At 42.2% G+C, this 23,533-nt stretch overlaps 1 protein-coding gene across 1 annotated transcript in view; it reads left to right on the plus strand.

Annotated features, from left to right (window-relative positions):
- The first annotated feature begins 374 nt into the window (after positions 1-374).
- parvaa (parvin, alpha a) overlaps positions 375-23,533 on the plus strand; it is a 38,269-nt gene continuing 15,110 nt past the window's right edge. The window contains exons 1-5 of the mRNA XM_034085915.1: positions 375-731; positions 18,676-18,765; positions 19,450-19,520; positions 20,694-20,796; positions 22,697-22,837. Of these exons, the coding sequence (XP_033941806.1) occupies positions 596-731; positions 18,676-18,765; positions 19,450-19,520; positions 20,694-20,796; positions 22,697-22,837 (541 nt within the window). The 5' untranslated portion in view covers positions 375-595. The remainder of the gene's footprint in view (positions 732-18,675; positions 18,766-19,449; positions 19,521-20,693; positions 20,797-22,696; positions 22,838-23,533) is intronic.

Below are 23,533 nucleotides of genomic sequence, written 5' to 3' on the forward strand. Positions count from 1 at the left end.
AAAGGGGGTTATTTTATAGCCCTCGCCAACATTTCCACTACTAACACAGGGTTACAATCGTAAAGGGTAAAAAAGGTGTAGGCTATTTACTATATATTAATATCAGATTAATATGCATATTAGTTTAAAGTCTTTGTGTTGTGTAATGTGCAACTATGAACTGAATTATAGTGACAATTTTTTCAAGTCGTCTTATAGCATATTCATGCAGGCATACCCTTTAGCAATCTACTACAAAGCACAGCCTTTTGTGGTGTAACATTATCTTTACTTCCACCTTCTGGGTCCCTTACGTTGCTCCAGTCCTGACACCCCTCGCCGGCCGCTGAGCCTCTTTTCCGGAGAGGAGCAGCGGAGCTCCCGCTCCCCCTGGCCAGCAGCAAGCAGCAAGCGGCCTCTCGCCGGTCCTCCTCCGCAGAGGAGGGGCCACACTCTCCAGCCAACTTCGGGAGAAAATATGTGGAATTCCGTTTCCGCTTTAGGGAGTGGACGGTGATTTTTTATTTTTTTTCCTTGACTTCCAAACAACTTTTACTCCCACACCAACTCGGATAACGTTGTTTTACCTGTCCCGGATTAAACCATTGTGAAGACGATGGCTTCTTCGCCTCAGAAGTCCCCGTCCTCTCCGAAGTCTCCGACGCCCAAATCCCCGTCCTCCAGAAAGAAAGATGACTCTTTTCTGGGCAAACTTGGAGGAACTTTGGCAAGAAGGAAAAAGGCGAAAGAAGGTAAACCGTTAACGTAAGCTAAATAACGTGAAGTCAAGAATAAATATCTGAGTTAAGTCCATGGACAGAGTCCAATATGTTAACTAATATCCGACATTAGTCTTAAAAGTGTATAAACAGTCCCCACAAGTTAACAATACGTCTATAAACACACATCTTAGATAGCTAACAAGTTTAGCACTAATGTATAGTTGTAACCAGGCATTACACGTAGCCTAACGCATTCAAAAGAAACACCGTTAACTACAGCGTGTGGTTAAAGTTTGTGTTTTCATGGCCGCGGGCTGTGTGTAGCCATGTAAGGCATTGAATCCACGAGCCTAATGTAATACGTGAGGAATGAGGCAGAGTAAACACACCGAAGCAGAGGGCTCCTTCAACATTCCCCCCGCTTTCACACATACTATGTGTAATGGGGAAAGTACTAGAGAGAGGGAAGGAGCTGGAGACCAACCTGATGTCTAACAATCGGAAGGTTTAATTCAGAGGTTTGGCCAAGAAAAGCAGAAAATACAAATATGCAGTAACTTTGTAAGCCACCATCCATTCTGAAGCACAGTCATTCTGTCCCAAACAGGGCAAGCAATACACTTGAGTGAGTCACTTTGATGGCTCCACAAGAAATCTGTATTATGCATATGTGTGGGCTGGACCTGTATTTTACAGGACAGGAGTGAGCAGAGGGTCGAGTTGTCGATTATTTTTCAGTTTTCTGTGACCATCTCCCTCACCCTCTCAGACTTTCAGTTGCGCGCGCTACTAAAGAGACGCGCTACCATAGAAACCAAACAATGGTGTAGCTGTATTCTAGTCAGAGTGGAAACAGTCCCGAGTACATCTGATTTTGTCAGAAATGCGGGAGAAATATAAGCCATTTCTTGGTATGGCTGTAGCCTACCCCAGCCATACCCTGGCGCCGCCACTGCCTGTCAGTATCTCATGCAGCTCACTGATCCAGTAATGAGTGACCCGACAGTGAAGAATATATATTTATAACTAGTTTAGCTTTTCCCAGAGGTAGATAAAATAGCGAAGTGTGTTAGGTCCAACTCACCGGTCCGGCGGGCGGAGCTGCAGGATTTCTGCTTCACACACGTTGCATTCCGCTATTTTACTGTTTTGCCGCGCACAGAGAAAAGGGTCATGTATTTTACGTCATGCGATCGGCTCTCGCGATCGGCATGTTTAGAGAGCACCGATCGATCGGTAGAGAGTGAGTATCGGTCGATCTCGATCGGTGACTGATCGATCGGAGCATCCCTAATTGTCAATGGTTGTGATTCTTTTTATCTTCTTAACCTCGCATACCAAAGAATGTGCCAGACTTTACTTTGATCAGCTATGCACATCTATGTTTTGGATTTAAATTTTGAGAATAAATAGCTCAAGAACACTGTGGAAACACAATTGTTGTTCAGATACTGTCTATGTTTTTCTCATGGATGTAATAATAATAATATATAATATTTTGTTATACTTTAAGGTTTATTCCCACAGTAGGGTCAGAGGTCAGGGTCAGATACAGAACAGCTGCTTTGGAGCACATGGGGATTTACAGTCTTGATCAAGGAAGCGTCCTTTTACATTACATTCCAAAGTGACTGATTCAAGAATAAGTCAAAAACTCTGAAATGAATTAGCATTTTACCAATCTAGGTTCCCTCATCTTAAAGTCAACTCTTTGTGTGCGTGTGGTTAGATCCCTGAAATCAAAAGACGTGTTCAATGGCATTAAAATGAGAAAAAACGCGGCTGAATCGGTTAATCCATAGGTTTTTAACGTCTATGTATAAAAAAATGATTGAATTTATAATCCATAATTCCATTTTTATGTAAAAATCGGAGAGCAAATGCTAGCTGCTAATGGTAGCCACCACAGCTAGCTGCCGCTTTAAATGTTCCAACATAGCCGTTGTGCTTGTGTGATATGCCAACTCCATTTGGCCAAGACTGCAAATGACAATATCTTTGCGTTTTGGACTAACTTTAAAATATTCCCATGCTTTTGAAGACCTAGGGCGAGATGTTTTCGTTTGAGGGCTTCGTGCGCAATCCTGAGAGGAGGTGGTAGCCGTTTCAGTCTCCATTGTGTTTGAAGTGCGATTGCGAACTGCTTGTTGCTTTGTTTACACACCCACGTGTGTGTAGCAACGCGGAAATATGTCGTCGACGATATTTTGAAGTCGACGCGTCAACGTCGTCGACGCGTCGCTCCAGCACTACTAAACGAACAATGGCGGACACGGACAATTTGCGAATGAGTTCTGCCTTTTGTAAACTGAATGTATCAATAATTTGTCAATAAATCAAGGCGAAAAACGTCACTTGTCCGCCGGACAATTCAATTGAAAGATCTACTTGTCCGATATTGTAAATAACACGTCCCGGACGGTGGGACGTGTACTTTTTCGCACACTGCACCTTTAGCTTAGCAGTTCTGAATCGTGTAAAAGTATTTGTACTGCAATGTAGTTTGTTGACTAACTAAAGTCATTTACACTTTAAAATCATAAAGTAGTGACTAAATAAGACTATTAAACACAATCACGCCGAACAGACGATTCAGCCTTTAGCTTAGAGGTGGAGCGCATCCATGCGACCAGGATTTGGTTCCTCATGATCACTTTTATATAAAATCTTAAAGTAATGTTAATATCCTGCTGAAGAAAATGTCTCAAGTATCAGAAACATGTTTGCCACGGACCTTATTTTCTGCATTATTCTGAAATCCAATGGATAAATAAATCCCATTGCTTCTTGACAAGGGACCATTAAACGTCATCACTCTTTAATTGCAATAAACCATGAAGATACAAACTTGGAACATCAAGAAACCTGCACGTACATCCGCTTCAAACCATTGTAAGCGCTGGTGCATTAGTTTCAAATGGGCTTAACCTTATAGGTACTAGTGTTGTCACGATACCAACATTTTGGTTTCGATTCCGATACCAAGTCAAGAATTGCGATTCCGATTCTTTTTCGATACTTTTCTTAAAAAAAGGGAAAAAGTCTTAAATATAATCAGGGATGCAAACTCATCAGGTATGAAAAAGGTGACAAGGATCCGAGCCCCCCGACCCCACGGAATATCGGCTTTAAAATTAGGAATAACAGGATTTTAGCAGTCAGAACAACTAAAGCAGCAGTGTTAATAATAACAGAAACGCCAAAGAGTCACATCTAATATAAATATATAAAAGCATTTATTTTAATTGTGTAGCAGTGAGTTTAACATTTTGGCAGCACTGTTGAGCATTTTGAAAATGTATTTTCATGCCTCTGTGCAAGGCTGAGTCGTTCTATCTTTATAGCCACTGGTGTAAAGTAACTAAGTTCATAAACTCAAGTACTACTTGGGGTACAATTTTTAGATACTTGTACTTTATTTAAGTATGTCAATGTTTCTTTTGCTACTTTGTACTTCTAATCCACTACAGTTCTGAGGTACATGGTGTACTTTTACTCCACTACATGTATTAATCCCTTTAGTTACTTCACAGATGTGGATGAATGATGTGAAATCTAACCAAGTGTTGAATCAGACTTTAGTTCCACCTGGAGTAAATCCACCAGCTACCCTGCAGTCTACAAAGTACTTCAGACTAGCTGCACCTTCACCAGCTTTGAGAACACTTTCATGATCAATCATTATAAAACATATCATACATATTATTCTGAAATGGACCAATCTGTACAATGACTACTTTTCCTGTCGCTACTTTAATACTTTTACTTGAGGAACATTTTGAATGCAGTACTTTTACTGTAACAGAGTATTCCTACACTCTGGTGCTTCTAGTACAAGACCTGAGTACTTCTTCTTTTACTGTCGCTACTTTAACTATATTTTGATGATAATACTTTTGTACTTTTATTTGAGGAACATTTTGATTGCAGGATTGTTCCTACATTCTGGTACTTCTACTTTAACTCAAGTACAAGACCTGGGTACTTCTACTTTTACTCAAGTACAAGATATATACTTATACCACCTCCGTTTATAGCCTATGAAAAAAACTAATAGAAAACGAAGGTTAAAGCTAACGTTAGCAGATAGTGATGCTAGTTTGCTAGTTAAGTTTGCTCAACGATAATATTGCGACAAAAAAGCTGTTCAGTGCACATCACGCTCTGCCGCTCCGACAGGGAGCTCTGCTCTGAACACCTGAACGGCCCGTTCACAGACTTCTGGCGTCTTTTTTGTCAACAAGCCGAGGCGCAGCGGCAGTTGCACTCCCACTTGCAGCCATGCTTCTCGTTTTCTCACATGCTCTGGCAGCTAGCGCGTGGCCGCGTGCACGAGAGAGGGGAGGGACTGAGGCTGCGGCCCCACGAGGACGAAAACGGCTAAACGCATAGGATTAACGCAAACGCAATCGCAAACGGCTTCCGTCCACATGCAATAATTATCCGGATAGTGTCTGCCCACACGAGACCGCTCCGTTTAGCTCCAACCGCTGGAGAAGCTGCAGTACATATGCAGGAGCCTCTATGTGGCGCTGTAACTTCCTCCACAAAAGCAGCGAAGAAGCATGGTAGTCATGGTTGCCCTTCTGTTTATTCTCCGCGGTGGGGGCCGAGGGAACCGGGCAGAGTTTTTCGCCAGTCAGCGTGTATTAAAGTTGAAATCTTCCGGACAAAATTATAAAAGTGCCGGTCAAAGGTCTTCTTTGTTATTTATTGAGCTTTAAAACAAATGAATAACGACTATATAATATAATGATAAAATACACGGAGCCTCTCTTTTTCCTCCCTCTCTTCGGACAGCGCCAGTGTCTGTCTCATGCAGCAGCTCATCCAGTAATCAGTGACCCGGCCGACTGTAAAAATAAACATATTTATAACTAGTTTAGGGAGTTTGAGAGGTAATTAAAATAGCTAAGGGTGATGATCTGACTTGAAGTGTGTGTTTTGCTGCAGCGGGAGGAGCTGCAGGTGAGCAGAGCTGCGTGTTTCCGTCCTGTCAGATTAGATTTCACTCGCGAGAGAAAGATAAATAATCTGAATTCAGGGTGCAGTTTACTTTGACGTGGGGGTGAGCAGCAGAGGTGGGGAGAGGCGGGGCTATTGCCTCATCATTATTGCTGTAGATGTTGCACAAACAACTGTAGCATGGTCAATAGCGTCCGGAGCACGATAGCAACTCTGCGATCCGCCATTGTTGTTGTTGTTGGTGGCGAAACACTTCAGCACTGGCGCGGGGTAAGCGGAGGTGAGCAGAAGAGGTGGGGAGAGGCGGGGCTATTGCGCAATCACTATCAGTGATCTGAAAATGTCTGTATAGGGCGCACACACGGAGCTGTTTGACCCCCCAGAGAGTGGCGTATGCATTTCTATCCACCTTGGGACCCGTTGTCGTTTCCTCAGTCGTTTAGTGCCATATTCGGTCGTCCTCGTGTGGCCGAACGGTCTATATGACACTAAACAGTAACGCAAACGACCAAATTCGTCCTCGTGGGGCCGCAGCCTTAGAACGTGCTTGAGAGGAGCGGGACTGCAGGCACAGCTGCAGTGCAGGGAGTGGAAGCAGAGCGCTGAACACACACGGCTCTTATTAAAACGGCGGTTTTTCACGGGAGTACTTTTCCCCGTCATTCTTAAAGTACCGACAGTGTTGGGAAAGTTCACTTTCTACATGAACTAGTTCAGTTCACAGTTCACACATTTTAAAATGAACTAGTTCAGTTCATAGTTCATAATTCAAAATGTTGAACTAAAGTTCATGGTTTCAAAAATGAACTAATTTATAGTTCATAGTTCTTTTTTCAATACGTTGCTGCGAGCTATTATTTGTCTCCTGTACGATGTTAATGGGCCATTTCAATGTTTACAATATCCTCAGAGGGCCGTACAAGTTATTGACCTCTGCTTAAAAAAACTAAAATCACAGCCCATTCATTTCATTCTGTGCAAAGAAAAAGCAACCTCTTAATCCAGATATCTCACCATGACTCGCGTATGCATGCACGTGCAGGGTGTGGCGTGACCACCAAAACAGAAATATATGGACACAAGATGTGTGCAAATGTATTTAGTTTCCTATCCATGTGAACATGGTTTAAGTGGGGGGGACCTAACCTCCTCTAGGGGGGTCCGGGGGGCATGCTCCCCTGGGAAGATTTGTTGCACTTTGAGAGCAACATTAGGAGATCTATGGACACATCTCTCAACACCCAAACACAACTGTAAGCAGATTTTCTTTTAATTTATGGATATTTGACAAATCACTCCCCTTTCAAACTATATTCTTCTTTATTAATAACTGTCATATAGTATTTTATACCTGTTTACTTTATTCTCTTGTTTTTTTTATAACTATAATGATCATATAAAGATGTGCCTTTACCTCACTGGTTGTAGACAAAGCTTCTTATATTCGTTAGCATAGCTAGCTAACCAGATGCTAATGATAACAACACAGTTATTGACTGTCTGATCAGTATGACAGATGAGCAGATCGCCACTGGGCTTTCAACTAAAGACACAGACACGCAGAAACTGCGGCATGTGTATGGACTTATCGGTACTGCAATTTCTGAAGTGCTGGAGTGGCGTTCTGGTGCTCTCCGTCAGAACTGCACCCCTGTCAGTCGAGACATATACCACGTGATGACACGTTAGGCTCGTGTTGTGTTCAAGGACCCTGACCTTGGCCAGGAAAAACAGGCACTCGCTTGTTTAATTGTTTTGCGGTCTAGATTTCTTTAATTTTTTTATTTTTTGCGTGTGTTTATAAATTACCTCGAGGGCCGTACCAAATTGTCTCGCGGGCCGTATACGGCCGGAGGCCGGAGGTTCCCCACCCCTGCCGTAGAGTCTCACTCTGAGCGAGTGCTGCTGCAGCTGCTCTCGGCTTCGTCCATACTAATTCATTCATTCATTCAATGCTCGCCGGTTCCGCGGTTCCACATTGTTTGTTGTGAGGAGTCTGATATATTTAGTATATTTATATTTTAGTGCGACAGCCAGGGGTGACAGGCGCGTACGCATCACAGGCAGCTTGCTGTTGCCAGATTGGGTGGTTTTCCGCATTATTTTGAAGCCTGTTTACGGTGTGTTTTAACTGGGTTTTCGGCTGAAAGGCATATGAAATCTGGCACACTTTTGAACGCCGTTATAATACAGTGCTGAGAATGAACGCACTTTTGAACGCCGTTATACAGCGCTGAGAATGAACGCGTTCTCAATTACGTTCATCTAGCGGAAATACAGTACGTTCGGTTCACGTTCGCCCAAAATATGAACGCGTTCATGAACGATCGTTCATTGAACGCGTTCAGGTACATCACTGAGTACCGATACTAATGAAACGGAGGAATCGTACCGTTTTTAACGGCAGGGTATCGCGGTACCTTTCAAGTATCGGTACACCGTGCAACACTAATAGGTACTATTTTCTGGGGGAGGGGTAAGGTTTAAGGCGCAGGTGGGTTTGCATTCGGTTACGGAAGATATATAGACTTTATGCTGTTCTGATATCTACAGAAAGCTAGGTCCACCAATTTGGTCCAGCAGTGTTTTGGTAATGGTTACTTGGATCCCACTTGCAGACAGGAAGTAGCAGCCAATTGGGCAATGCAGTGTGAAGTGCACATGCTTGAGCGTATGGTTTTACCCTACCTGTGTTTTTAAGTGGATTCTGGACGTCACGCCACTGTTAGTCACTGAAGGGAGAGGAGGAGCGGGTAGTGTTCCCTGACTTCCCTTCATATTAAACTTTAACCGGCTATAAATAAAAATACTCCCAACAGTCTCTTTTTAAATGCCCAGTTCAGTTTATAGACATGCAGGGTTGGTTCTGAAATACAGCAGACTTCACAGAGCATAGTTTGATAAAGGCCAGGTTTTATAATCAAAGGAGAAAGGTCTCCTTCAATTGGATGATTACTTTGTGTCATTCAGGATACTGCTGCACAGCTGACCCCCATTTTATGTTGCCTTTGTCTACGGGACATGCATGCAATCACATTATATTCATGCTGGCTCGGGTTCACTACACACACACACACTGAGTGCAGGACGCCTGCCATGTGCTCCACCACCTGATGGAAAACGTGGTCTGTTCGCTCATTTATTACATTTAGGTCCTTGGGACGTTTATGGCTGCGTGCGGGAGAGAGGAACTGGAGGGAAGACGGGTTTTTAAAAAAAAGGAAAAGGAGGCAGAGGAAGAGAAAGAGAGCCACAGGATGGGGGTGAGATGATAAGAGAAGGTCAGAAGGTGTGAGAGCATTAGCGAGGGATGTGCGGACACCAAATGGGTAATCCCAAGAGAAAATATGTAGTCACATTCCTCTGTGATAATGGAGCATATGAAATCATATCGGGATCAGGTGTTCCATCAGTGGAGGATGAACTGCAGGGAAGAGCGCTGGTCCTGCTAGCCAGGAGAGGATGCTTGAAAGTGGGGGACGGAGAAAGACAGACATGGGCTGTGGAGCGCTCTGCCCTCCAGGTAGGACATCGTTCTGATCTTAACTGTGTGCATCACGCAGGTGGCATGTTCCTGAACGATGCATCCGTCGCTTTGGCTTTCCATTGTTAACCTTAGCGCATACCGTCATTTTATGACAACGGCCCAGAGGGGGAGGAGTGATGTACGGTGAGGACGCCTGTCGTTTCTATCGGGGTGCTAACAACAAATCAAATCTGCACTGAACATATCCAATGTGTTCATAGAAGTGATTGTTGAGCAAATGTTTTTTAACACTCGGGGGGGAAAAGCAATAAGTGCCACTATTTACATAATGTATGTTCATATTACTCATGTACCCCTGGTTACAGTCCTCATATCCACATATGTATGACAGTATAGGGTGTTTTTATTTTACTGTTTTTTTAATTTAACGTTTTATTTTATTTTATATTTTTATATGCCCGAAAAAAAAAAAGTTTTAACAACATGTTTATTTATTGACATTTCATTCCTGTATAATCATTTTGCGCAAAGATGGCACTGTTTGTCAGAGCACTTCATCCTTCTGGGATTTCATGAAGAACAGCTCCAACGCCTGTGTGTATGAGAACACCTCTGGTGCTGGTCCATTAACTGCCAGTGTTTCCCACAGATCTGTTTCCCACATATCTGAAATATACTTGGGGGGGTAGTGATAGCGGGGGGGGGGGGGTGAGGTGACGTGCAACAACAACATTAACCTTTCTGTTGGTCGCTTGTTAGCAGACCCTTCACGCGATGGCAGAGCGAACAGGTACAGGCAGGGCCCATAATGATAGCCCTATAGTTTAAATCTACTACCCACACATGAACATATGGAAATGGGTTACTATTTTAAAAAATAAATGTATTTAGGAACCTATCCGTGTGATTTTTAGTGGGGGTCGACCTCAAATCCTCTAGGGGGTCCAGGGGCATGCCCCCCCGGTAAGATTTTATTTTTAATTTTGGAGTTAAATGCATCAATCTGGTGCATTTTGAGGGGAAAATAAAGAGACTAGATCTATGGAAACACCTATATTAAACAGAACTGTATACATTTCAATAATCATAAAATCATGGCCATAACCAATAACATACCATTTCCAATATGAAAAAAACACTGAAACTTGTTTATTAATTTATTGTTGGTTCATTTATAGTTGTGAGTGTGTCTGTGCTCCTGAATCAGCCTCTCCTGTCTCCCTCCTCTCCCCCCTGCTCCTCTTTGAGGCAGCAGCAAAGACTAGTTTTCTCTCAACAAGTTTTAAAAGTGTATCTTACCTTTTTTCACCCAGTTAACTTTTTATTTATTTAGTCATGCATATTTTACTAATCACATTACATTTCATTTAGCTGACGCTTTTATCCAAAGCGACTTATAATGACCGATTACAGGGACATTCTCCCTGGAGTAACTAAGGGCTAAGTGCCTTACTAAAGGGCACACTAGTGGTGGTGTTCCTGGCGGGAACTCACAGCCTTCCGATCTTCAGCCCACCTCACTATCCATTAGACCAGGGATCACCAACTACATTTGTCCAAGGGCCGAAATGTAACCAATAGACGCTATCGCGGGCCAGCGATTTGTATATAGCCCAGAATTTTATAAATAGTATTCAGATTACTTTTGGAATACTTTCTTTTTCCATAACAGATGGGTATGTTTTGGGGAACAGGAGACACTTGTTTTATTGTTTTAATGGCTTATCAAGAACTCAAACACAACATCTTGGTGTCATTCTGGACAGCTCCCTCATCTGCACCCCACATAAAAAACATCACCCGGACTGCATTCTTTGTACTGTCTTAAAACCTTTCCTTGGAATATGTTATGAATTGTAAGGTGTCCTTGGGTGCTTTGAAAGGCGCCCCTAAATAGAATGAATTATCATTATTATCTGAAACGATGTAATAACTTTTAAAACTTGTTCCAGTCACTTGCCCCATGCATCCAGCAGCAGCAGGCCATTCACTTTGATTTCATCCCGTTATGAAATGTCATCATTTTCATTCCGTTAATATACCTGGGCGGCCCGCCCAAGTATAGTCTATGTGTGGGAAACCCTGTGGTGCATACAAAGTCACAGTCAAATAAATTCAATTGTAAGAAAAATTACCTAAATAGGAACTTTTGGAAAAAAAACATTTAAAAGTAAAGAGAAATATTTACATGAAATATAATTTAAATAAAAAGGAAATATTACTATTTTGTGTCTTTTACTTTAATGTTGAGTATATCGTATTGTTGGATGAGCCTGAGACTCAAGGTTACCATTACCAACACGATAGCTATTAGGGGTGGGAATTTGAAAGCAACTGTATATTCGAATATTCAACCTCCAAAAAAACGGTTAACCGATTAACCGAAATGTACATATCCTATAAAAAAAAAAGAAGAATGTTGGGAAAAATAAAAACATGTTCAAATAAGTATAGAAACCAAGTCAAATTTGTCAAGTCACAGTTTGAACAGTTGACAGCTATAGGCCTACAGCTTTCATGCTTAAAACATAACTTGGTTTTTAAATTGAAGAGGGATCACACACGAATAACATAACGGGTTAGACAGCTGGCCTGATTGTGAATCGTCTCCGCACCCGCCTCTCCCCTGAGTAGACATGCTCATATTCTTAAACAACAATGAGTATTGAATAGCTGCATTCTGTGCATAGGCCCTGTTATAGGTTAGCGGAGCAAAACACACCTTTAGACCGAACACACTTTGCTATGGCACTGTCATTGAATTGAATTATTCCATTTGATCATACGTAATCAACGTAGGCACCCCTCCCAAAAACAAAACAAAAATATATATATATTCATAACTCATATTCCATTACCTGAATAATTTTGAATATTTGATTAATCATTCCCATCCCTAATAGCTATTGTACATAATATGACATACCAGTATAGAAACACAGCTGGTAAGTAAGTTAACTGCTGCAATACTTGAGTGGTTTCACTTCCTTACTGTATGTTAAATTACCCACCATACTAAATAAATGTGATCATACTTATATGCCAAAGTGATAATTACAGTTTTATCACTGTGCTAATTGCTACGTTGCTATTTTTCACAGCTTTACCTCCATGTGAGTCTGTTAATTGCCATCCACGAACTGTAGCTATGGAAAGTATTAGAACCCCTTCATGCATTAATCCATTTGTCTGCGCTATCTTGAGTAGCGTCCCAGTGGCCTTATTTGTGCCGGATGATCGAGGAGTGATAACGGAGGAGTGATAATCAAGGAACCACCAGACCATCCTCCGAGGAAATCCTCAGACACTCGCCCCGCCCCCTTACTGTGTATCTCTCACTGATTGGACGATGCAGCGCATGCACTGATCTGGCTGCTGTCAGACAAACAGCTGTGCGGCGTCATCACAAACGGACGTCGCTTCACGTGAAGCTCCGTAGGAAAGGACGTCCCTGCTTCTCGTGGTTTCCTTGCATCTCTCCATGCTTCCCTAGTGGGAGGGACTACACACAGGGAAACAACGCAAGTGAGGGATGCAAGGAATCCCTTTAACCAAACCTGTGTCTATTCCTACTCGCCTCCTCCGAGCCACTTGTGTCTATTGATCTATAAGCTGGTTAAAATGCCAAGGAAAGAGTTTTCCTTTGTATTCTGCCATACTCAAAATCACTTTATTCTTAGATACACTGAACAAAAATATAAATGCAACACTTTTGTTTTTGCTCCCATTTTTCATGAGATGAACTCAAAGATCTAAAACATTTTCTATATACACAAAATAACCATTTCTCTCAAATATGTGCCCCGCTCTATCGAAATCAGTCGGAAGTCTCAACGGCTCATTTCAAAATAAACGTGGATTTACGTAAAAAAACTATTTTTTCGGGGTTCGGGTGTTTTGTTTGATTTTAAACAAACAAAGTCTTGGCTTTCAGAATATGAAACTTTTATTTCCAAAATTACACGATAAGTACATTTTTGAAGCTTGTAAAGGGACGAAGGCACCTCTCACTCGCAATCTGCTCTTCCGCAGCGCCGCCCCCCTCCCTCCGGCTGAAATTATGAATGTAAGAGTATAGTAATCATAGATAACACGGCAGGGTCCGTTACGGTTTGTTTTCATCTGATTTAAATTAAACAAAGTCTTGGCTTTCAGAATATTAAACTTGTTTCGGCAAATTCAGATGATAAATACAACTTTGAAGCTTTTAACGGCACAATTACAAGCGGAGAACGGAGTAACTTGACATCACAGCAGGCATAACAACAGCCGGTGTTTCTCGTGAGTGTTTTCCCCGGGAAACAAACGCAAAACGCACAAACACACACACACACACACACACACACACACACACACACACACACACACACACACACACACACACACACACACACACACACACACACACACACACACACACACACACACACACACACACACACACACACTCGCAAGCTTCCCTCCGACCAGTAATCCAAACGGAAATATCTTCCTTCCCTCCGTAGTATTTTGATCATTTGCTAATAACCAATCAGATCGATGGATTCCAGAGAAGAGAAAACTTTGAAGGCCTTTTTCTCAAAATGATGACTCTGTAACAGTCATTATATAATGTGACATATTTCGCTTAATATTTGGAGTACAAAAACAATCCTGATATCATTAGAAAGCTAGGAATCTCCTCTTTCCAGATGTTTATACAACTCAAAATATGTCTTCGGGTCAATGCGACTAATTTCGATGGAGCAGGTCACATATTGTTCACAAATCTGAAAAAATCTGTGATAGTGAGCTCTTCTCCTTTGCCGAGATAATCCATCCCACCTCACAGGTGTGGCATATCAAGATGCTGATTAGACAGCATGATTATTGCACAGGTGTGCCTTAGGCTGGCCACAATAAAAGGCCACTCAGAAACGTTCAGTTTTATCACGCAGCACAATGCCACAGATGTCGCAAGTTTTGAGGGAGCGTGCAATTGGCATGCTGACAGCAGGAATGTCCACCAGAGCTGTTGCCCGTGAATTGAATGTTCGTTTCTCTACCATAAGCCGCCTCCAAAGGCGTTTCAGAGAATTTGGCAGTACATCCAACCGGCCTCACAACCGCAGACCACGTGTAACCACATCTGCCCAGGAGCTCCACATCCAGCATGTTCACCTCCAAGACCAGCCACTCGGACAGCTGCTGCAACAATCGGTTTGCATAACCAAAGAATTTCTGCACAAACGGTCAGAAACCGTCTCAGGGAAGTTCATCTGCATGCTCGTCGTCCTCATCGGGGTCTCGACCTGACTCCGGTTCGTCGTGGTAACCGACTTGAGTGGGCAAATGCTCACATTCGATGGCGTCTGGCACGTTGGAGAGGTGTTCTCTCCACGGATGAATCCCGGTTTTCACTGTTCAGGGCAGATGGCAGACAGCGTGTGTGGCGTTGTGTGGGTCAGCGGTTTTCTGATGTCAATGTTGTGAATCGAGTGGCCCATGGTGGTGGTGGGGTTATGGTATGGGCAATAGTTTTGTCACGATACCAACATTTTGGTTTCGATACCAAGTCAAGAATTGCGATTCCGATTCTTTTTCGATACTTTTCTTAAAAAAAGGGAAACAGTCTTAAATATAATCAGGGATGCAAACTCATCAGGTATGAAAAAGGTGACAAGGATCCGAGACCCCCGACCCCACGGAATATCGGCTTTAGGAATAACAGATGATTTTAGCAGTCAGAACCACTAAAGCAGCAGTGTTACTAAGAACAGAAACGCCAAAGAGTCACATCTAATATAAATATATATAAAAGCATTTATTTTAATTGTGTAGCAGTGAGTTTAACATTTTGGCAGCACTGTTGAGCATTTTGAAAATGTATTTTCATGCCTCTGTGCAGGCTTAGTCTTTCTATCTGTATAGCCACTGGTGTAAAGTAACTAAGTTCATAAACTCAAGTACTACTTGGGTACAATTTTGAGATACTTTATTTAAGTATTTCAATGTTTCTTTTGCTACTTTGTACTTCTAATCCACTACAGTTCAGAGGTACATGGTGTACTTTTACTCCACATGTATTAATACCTTTAGTTACTTCACAGATCTGGATGAATGATGTGAAATATAATCAAGTGTTAAATCAGACTTTAGTTCCACCTGGAGTAAATCCACCAGCTACCCTGCAGTCTACAAAGTACTTCAGACTAGCTGCACCTTTACCAGCTTTGAGAACACTTTCATGATCAATCATTATAAAAAACATCATATATATTATTCTGAAATGGACCAATCTGCACAACGACTACTTTTACTGTCGCTACTTTAATACTTTTACTTGAGGAACATTTTGAATGCGAATCGAATCTATATGAATATTCTCAGACACCCCGGGCGCTGTTATATGTGAGTGTATTGTGTCATGCAGACATACTGCACATGTAGGCAGTGGATAGTGTTGATTGAGAGGATGTTGTTCCAGTGAACACAGAGAAATTCACAGGATGTTCACTCCATGTTTTCAGTCTCTTAGGCGCACACACACACACACACACACACACACACACACACACACACACACACACACACACACACACACACACACACACACACACACACACACACACACACACACACACACACACACACACACACACACACACACACTCGCAAGCTTCCCTCCGACCAGTAATCCAAACGGAAATATCTTCCTTCCCTCCGTAGTATTTTGATCATTTGCTAATAACCAATCAGATCGATGGATTCCAGAGAAGAGAAAACTTTGAAGGCCTTTTTCTCAAAATGATGACTCTGTAACAGTCATTATATAATGTGACATATTTCGCTTAATATTTGGAGTACAAAAACAATCCTGATATCATTAGAAAGCTAGGAATCTCCTCTTTCCAGATGTTTATACAACTCAAAATATGTCTTCGGGTCAATGCGACTAATTTCGATGGAGCAGGTCACATATTGTTCACAAATCTGAAAAAATCTGTGATAGTGAGCTCTTCTCCTTTGCCGAGATAATCCATCCCACCTCACAGGTGTGGCATATCAAGATGCTGATTAGACAGCATGATTATTGCACAGGTGTGCCTTAGGCTGGCCACAATAAAAGGCCACTCAGAAACGTTCAGTTTTATCACGCAGCACAATGCCACAGATGTCGCAAGTTTTGAGGGAGCGTGCAATTGGCATGCTGACAGCAGGAATGTCCACCAGAGCTGTTGCCCGTGAATTGAATGTTCGTTTCTCTACCATAAGCCGCCTCCAAAGGCGTTTCAGAGAATTTGGCAGTACATCCAACCGGCCTCACAACCGCAGACCACGTGTAACCACATCTGCCCAGGAGCTCCACATCCAGCATGTTCACCTCCAAGACCAGCCACTCGGACAGCTGCTGCAACAATCGGTTTGCATAACCAAAGAATTTCTGCACAAACGGTCAGAAACCGTCTCAGGGAAGTTCATCTGCATGCTCGTCGTCCTCATCGGGGTCTCGACCTGACTCCGGTTCGTCGTGGTAACCGACTTGAGTGGGCAAATGCTCACATTCGATGGCGTCTGGCACGTTGGAGAGGTGTTCTCTCCACGGATGAATCCCGGTTTTCACTGTTCAGGGCAGATGGCAGACAGCGTGTGTGGCGTTGTGTGGGTCAGCGGTTTTCTGATGTCAATGTTGTGAATCGAGTGGCCCATGGTGGTGGTGGGGTTATGGTATGGGCAATAGTTTTGTCACGATACCAACATTTTGGTTTCGATACCAAGTCAAGAATTGCGATTCCGATTCTTTTTCGATACTTTTCTTAAAAAAAGGGAAACAGTCTTAAATATAATCAGGGATGCAAACTCATCAGGTATGAAAAAGGTGACAAGGATCCGAGACCCCCGACCCCACGGAATATCGGCTTTAGGAATAACAGATGATTTTAGCAGTCAGAACCACTAAAGCAGCAGTGTTACTAAGAACAGAAACGCCAAAGAGTCACATCTAATATAAATATATATAAAAGCATTTATTTTAATTGTGTAGCAGTGAGTTTAACATTTTGGCAGCACTGTTGAGCATTTTGAAAATGTATTTTCATGCCTCTGTGCAGGCTTAGTCTTTCTATCTGTATAGCCACTGGTGTAAAGTAACTAAGTTCATAAACTCAAGTACTACTTGGGTACAATTTTGAGATACTTTATTTAAGTATTTCAATGTTTCTTTTGCTACTTTGTACTTCTAATCCACTACAGTTCAGAGGTACATGGTGTACTTTTACTCCACATGTATTAATACCTTTAGTTACTTCACAGATCTGGATGAATGATGTGAAATATAATCAAGTGTTAAATCAGACTTTAGTTCCACCTGGAGTAAATCCACCAGCTACCCTGCAGTCTACAAAGTACTTCAGACTAGCTGCACCTTTACCAGCTTTGAGAACACTTTCATGATCAATCATTATAAAAAACATCATATATATTATTCTGAAATGGACCAATCTGCACAACGACTACTTTTACTGTCGCTACTTTAATACTTTTACTTGAGGAACATTTTGAATGCGAATCGAATCTATATGAATATTCTCAGACACCCCGGGCGCTGTTATATGTGAGTGTATTGTGTCATGCAGACATACTGCACATGTAGGCAGTGGATAGTGTTGATTGAGAGGATGTTGTTCCAGTGAACACAGAGAAATTCACAGGATGTTCACTCCATGTTTTCAGTCTCTTAGGCGCACACACACACACACACACACACACACACACACACACACACACACACACACACACACACACACACACACACACACACACACACACACACACACACACACACACACACACACACACACAGAACAGCAGCGATCGAGCCTCCTCAGGTATCTGACACACAGTGAAGAATGGCATGCTGGGCTTCTGTACAGCCCGCTGAGAAGCAGGAAGCAACACTGGTGTCTGTCTGTCTCACGTCAAGAGGCTCCTCGCGGAGGGGCTGCTGATGGTTGTTAGTGGAATCAAAGGAACATGTTATAGAAATATCTCAGTGCAAGCAAGGTTATCTCTCTTTGTCTCTGCTTATCTGATTCAGGCTAAGTTGTGCTAAATGTGTAGCTCATGGATGGTGGATACATTTGTAACCCTGCTTCATTGACTTGTTTTGTTTGAATGTCACGCTTTTTTAATTTTAAATCAAACTTGTGGGTCATTCATCAAGCAAAACACTAAGCATTCAACGTTTTGTGCTTCTAAAATACAAAAATTATAAATCAACTATTGAATAAAACAAAATGTTATGTTGATCCCTGAAGTACTGTACTTGTGCAGAAAATACTCACAACAGCACCTATTATAACATTTAACATTTTTTATATTTTTGCAGGAACTTTTGACGTTAAGAAACATTTAGAAAAATGTCGTCTTTACCTTTCAATTGTTGGCTATTTATTAAAATGTCTAAACAATATAGGAAAGTATTGTATCTACACTACACTGTTTGACCGATGTGATGATAACATTCGTACCTTTCCCTCGTAGTGTCCGAGCTTCAGGAGGAGGGGATAAACGCCATCAACCTTCCTCTCAGCCCCTCCCACTATGAGCTAGACCCCGAGGACACCATGCTGGGTAAACTACACCGACACTACCTGTTGCATTCAGCCTGAATAACATTTCACAATCCTTTGCTAAATCAGTCAAATACGGTGGATCTTATAACTACATCAATATTTGTACAAGCGCTGTCCCAATAATTGATAATAAACACAATGCCAAAATACTGAAAATGTGGTAGTACTTGTTTTCATACATTACCACAGTAACCGTAGTATCCGTACATCACGGCTTGAGACAACGTCCAATTTTGTACACAGCAATTGCTTTCTTCAGCTTCCATATGCTATGAAATACACTGGTATAAAAAGAAAGAAGCATCTCAAGTGCAGACTTAATGTGATTTGCAGTGTTTTTGGGAAAGCAAAATGTATTCGGGAGGCTGTGGCTTAGTGGGTTAGTATGCTGATATTCGAATCAGAGGCCAGCAAGTTCGAATCCCACTGCAGTCAGCATGTCGTTGTGTCCCTGAGACACTTCACCCCAAACCGCTCCTGTGGGGATTGCCCACAGTATTGAATGTATGTAAGTCACTTTGGATAAAAGCGTCTAACAAGTGACGCGTAATGTAATGCAATGTATTAAGCTGGTAAATGTTGTTTTTCTTATGGGTTCTGTTGCTCTTCTCCCTAACACACTAAGGAATATATTATAATATAATAATGTTCTTCTTGCATTGAATCTGTCTTAATCCATTAGAGGAGAATGAAGTGCGCACCATGGTGGACCCCAACTCCAAGAATGACCGCAAACTGCAGGAGCTCATGAAGGTACACCACCATTTATCCTGGATACATTGTCATTTAGAATGTAATGGGGCTGCATCTCTTCATCCCCACATTCAAACGTGAGGTGGCTGCTTGGTGCAGGGGGAAGAGGCATCAGCTGGAGGAACAACCGTACGTGACATGAGGTTGAGTGAACAGTCACAAGATTCAAATTGGCATCTTCTTATGGGGAACTTTTGTTAGGCTACCAAAGGCCTTGGATTGGGCCAAGACTACAGTCCCAGTAGGACAGACATCCTCACTAGTTGCTACTTAAATTCCAGTAAAAATCTGTGAAATGGCTTGAAACCAGCAATTCATAGACATGCGGCTGGACTAACAGCACTCCATCAGAAATAATGTGTTTTTACTCGCCAAGCTTTGCACAACAACACCAACGAGTCCAGCAGCCATCAATTATCTGCTGGTCTCCTACGTGAGAGCCCACAGCAAACACACTATAAACAACAGCAACACGCAGTATAAGACTGTTTTTCGTTATTTACCTTGTCATTAAAGCTCAGTGTGAGATTCTCTTGCATTCTCTACGCAGATGACATCATCAAAATGACTCTTGAAGATGTACTGACAACTAAAAGTTCATAAAGGTTACTCTCAATGGCTGCAAAAACAAAGAAATTCTACAGCTTGTTATTTTTGTTAAATAACATTAAGGGAAATCTTGGAAATAGTTTTCTCCTAATGCAATGCAGAGCTATTCAAATATTGAAGTTATTATCTAGGAAATAAGAGGTATGAGTTTGGGTATTGGCTTCTGCAGATATTCAGTGTTTAATCCGCCAGTTTGAGATGAGGGGCAAAACATGTTTCATCTGAACGTACTTAAGAAAAGACATCCCACCTGTTTACACTGCACCTTGGCCAATAATAATAATTAATACAAATATAATACAAATGTACAAAGCATTTAGAGTGGTTTGGCTTATTGAACCCTAATCACAGGATTCATGCTCTTTTAAACGGGTTTCTTCATGGTTGAATACATTAATTGGAAATGTCTTTGGTTAAAAGCTTCAGCTAAATGAAATGTTATGTCATTTAATTAAGTTTACAAGGTTATAAGTATGTATTCTGAATTAATTACTTGGTGATAAATCCTTATTTCGCAAAATGACATTCAAAGATGAGTGAATAGTATTTTATTCTCCCCTGTAGGTGTTGATCGACTGGATCAACGATGTTCTGGTGGGTGAGAGGATCATTGTCAAGGATCTGGCTGAAGATCTGTACGATGGGCAGGTCCTGCAGAAGCTATTCGGTGAGCAGTTCACCCATAATGCTTTGTGGCTTTCCCATTCCTGTAGGTGTAGGGTGTTTTATAGGTGTTAGTTTACATTTGTAAACGCTTCGATTGGACTCCTTTGTTTACTTCAGTAACATAGTGACATCACTACATAACACTTGACTAGCAACATATTGTACGTGATATGCTAAGGGACGGAACATCTCTGAGGGTTGACCAATCACAACAGAGCCGGCCAGCTAACCAATCAGAGCAGACTGGGCTCTGGTTTCAGACAGAGGGTGAAAAGAGGTGCTCCAGCACAGGCAGTGTGAGAAAAATAAAGAGCTTTTTGAACATTAAAGCATGGAGACATGTCACAGTAGAGGCACTTAATACTAATATGAACCTGAAAATGAGCAGAAGATGTCCTCTGTAAACTACTCATGTCGAGAAAAGCCATTGAGACACCTAACTAAAGATGAGCTGTCTGCTGCATTCGACACGGTGAACCATCAGATCCTCCTTCGCACTCTCCAAGAACTTGGAGTTTCAGGCTCTGCACTTTCCCTCCTCACCTCATACCTCAAAGACCGGGTAACTTGGGGTAACTTGGAGAGGGTCAGAGTCCGACCCTTGTCAATTAACTACAGGGGTCCCTCAGGGCTCTGTTCTTGATCCCCTCCTCTTCTCCCTGTACACAAACTCGCTCTGACATGTCATTAGCCCGCATGGTCTTTCATACCACTGCTACGCTGACGACACCCAATTACTTCTGTCCTTTCCCCGCTCAGAGACCCAGGTCGTCGCACGCATCTCTGCTTGTCTAGCTGACATCTCTCAGTGGATGTCCGCTCATCATCTCAAGCTCAACCTTGACAAGACTGAACTGCTTTTCCTTCCGGGAAAAGATTGTCCCTCTCTTGACCTGACTATCAACATCGGCACCTCTGTTGTTTCCCCGACTCAGACTGCAAGGAATCTGGGTGTGACCCTAGATAACAACCTGTCCTTCACTGCAAACATCGCTGCTACAACCTGTTGCTGCAGAAACACGCTTTACAACATCAGGAAGATACGTCCCCAGCTGACCCAGAAAGCGACGTAGCTTCTGGTCCAGGCTTTCGTCACCTCACGCCTAGACTACTGCAACTCCCTCCTGGCTGGTCTACCTGCATGTGCCATCCGACCTCTGCAGCTCATCCAGAATGCAGCGGCTCGTCTGGTCTTCAACCTTCCTAAATGTTCCCACACCATGCCGCTCCTCCGCTCCCTCCACTGGCTTCCGGTAACTGCTAGAATCCACTTCAAGACACTGGTACTTGCGTACCATGCTGCGAATGGATCTGGCCCTTCCTACATCCAGGACATGGTTAAACTGTACACCCCAGCATGTGCTCTACGCTCTGCATCAGCCAAACGACTCGCTGCACCCTCGCTGCGAGGGGGACCCAAGTTCCCATCAGCAAAAACACGTGGGTTTGCTATCCTGGCTCCTAAATGGTGGAATGAGCTCCCCATTGACATCAGGACAGCAGAAAGCTTACACACCTTCCGGCGCAGACTGAAAACTCATCTCTTTCGACTCCACTTCGAGCGATAGAATTACTAACAAAGAACTGCTAACAGAGCACTTATATACTAATAAAGGACTGGCTTATCTATAGCCAGTTGAGTAGCACTTGAAATACTTGGCTCTATGAAACCTGATGTACTTATATGATTCTGTTTTCTTCAAGGTTGTGTCTTCCTGGTCGAATGTACTTATTGTAAGTTGCTTTGGAGAAAAGCGTCAGCTAAATGCAATGTAATGTAATTGATTGTTATATTTTGGTGGCAATAATTAAAAGGTACCTTTGAATGAACTGTCTTTTCATCACATCTCTATGTATTACCAGATTCATATTGAATTATCTGTGTCTGTCTCGTTGTTCAGAGAAGCTGGAAGGAGAGAAACTGAACGTGGCCGAGGTGACCCAGTCAGAGATCGCTCAGAAACAGAAGCTGCAGACGGTGTTGGAGCGCATCAACGACTCCCTCAAACTCTCCACCAGGAGCATCCGCTGGAATGTGGACTGTAAGGATATGACCTTTTTACTTTCTATACAACTGTATTGCTGAAATCTATAATAGTTCTTTGTAATTTAAAGTCAAACATATTTCCCATCAATTCTGAATCCGAATGAGGTTTATTGCCGAGTAGGCTTACGCATACAAGGAGTTTGCTTTGGTGTAATGGTGCAAACATCAATTATAAAACTATTATAAAGCCAATTTTCATTTAAAATGTACAATTTAGAAACATAAAAATAAATCTTTCCAACAGACATAAATATATATTTAAAATATAAGAATAGGACAAATTACAACTTATTAAAAATATGTGCAATAACCTAAATTTTAAGTGAAAAATCTGTGCCGTTTTTTAAAAGGGTACCACGGCACAACCTTAATCCAGTTGAAATACCTTTTACACTACTCCTGTTTCTGCTGCAGTGAGTCTCTCAATAACATTTCGCCAAACCCGGCCCGCTTTTTTTTGCTTTTCCACTAGGGGTAGTTCCGGCTCAGGGTTACTTTTTCACCTTTTTTCTGGCCCTCCCAAATCGAGGTTGTTACCGGGCCAACAACCGGGCTGAATATGCTAAACTAGTGACGTAAACACTCGACTGCTGAATGGTCAGAGAGAATCGCTGGAAAGGGGGCTACAACTAAATTAACATATTTTAAAGTGATTTAATTGTAATACACGTTTCTAAATGATGCCGAAGTA

Source organism: Pseudochaenichthys georgianus, chromosome 6, assembly GCF_902827115.2.
Source record: "Pseudochaenichthys georgianus chromosome 6, fPseGeo1.2, whole genome shotgun sequence".
Classification (NCBI taxonomy): domain Eukaryota; kingdom Metazoa; phylum Chordata; class Actinopteri; order Perciformes; family Channichthyidae; genus Pseudochaenichthys; species Pseudochaenichthys georgianus.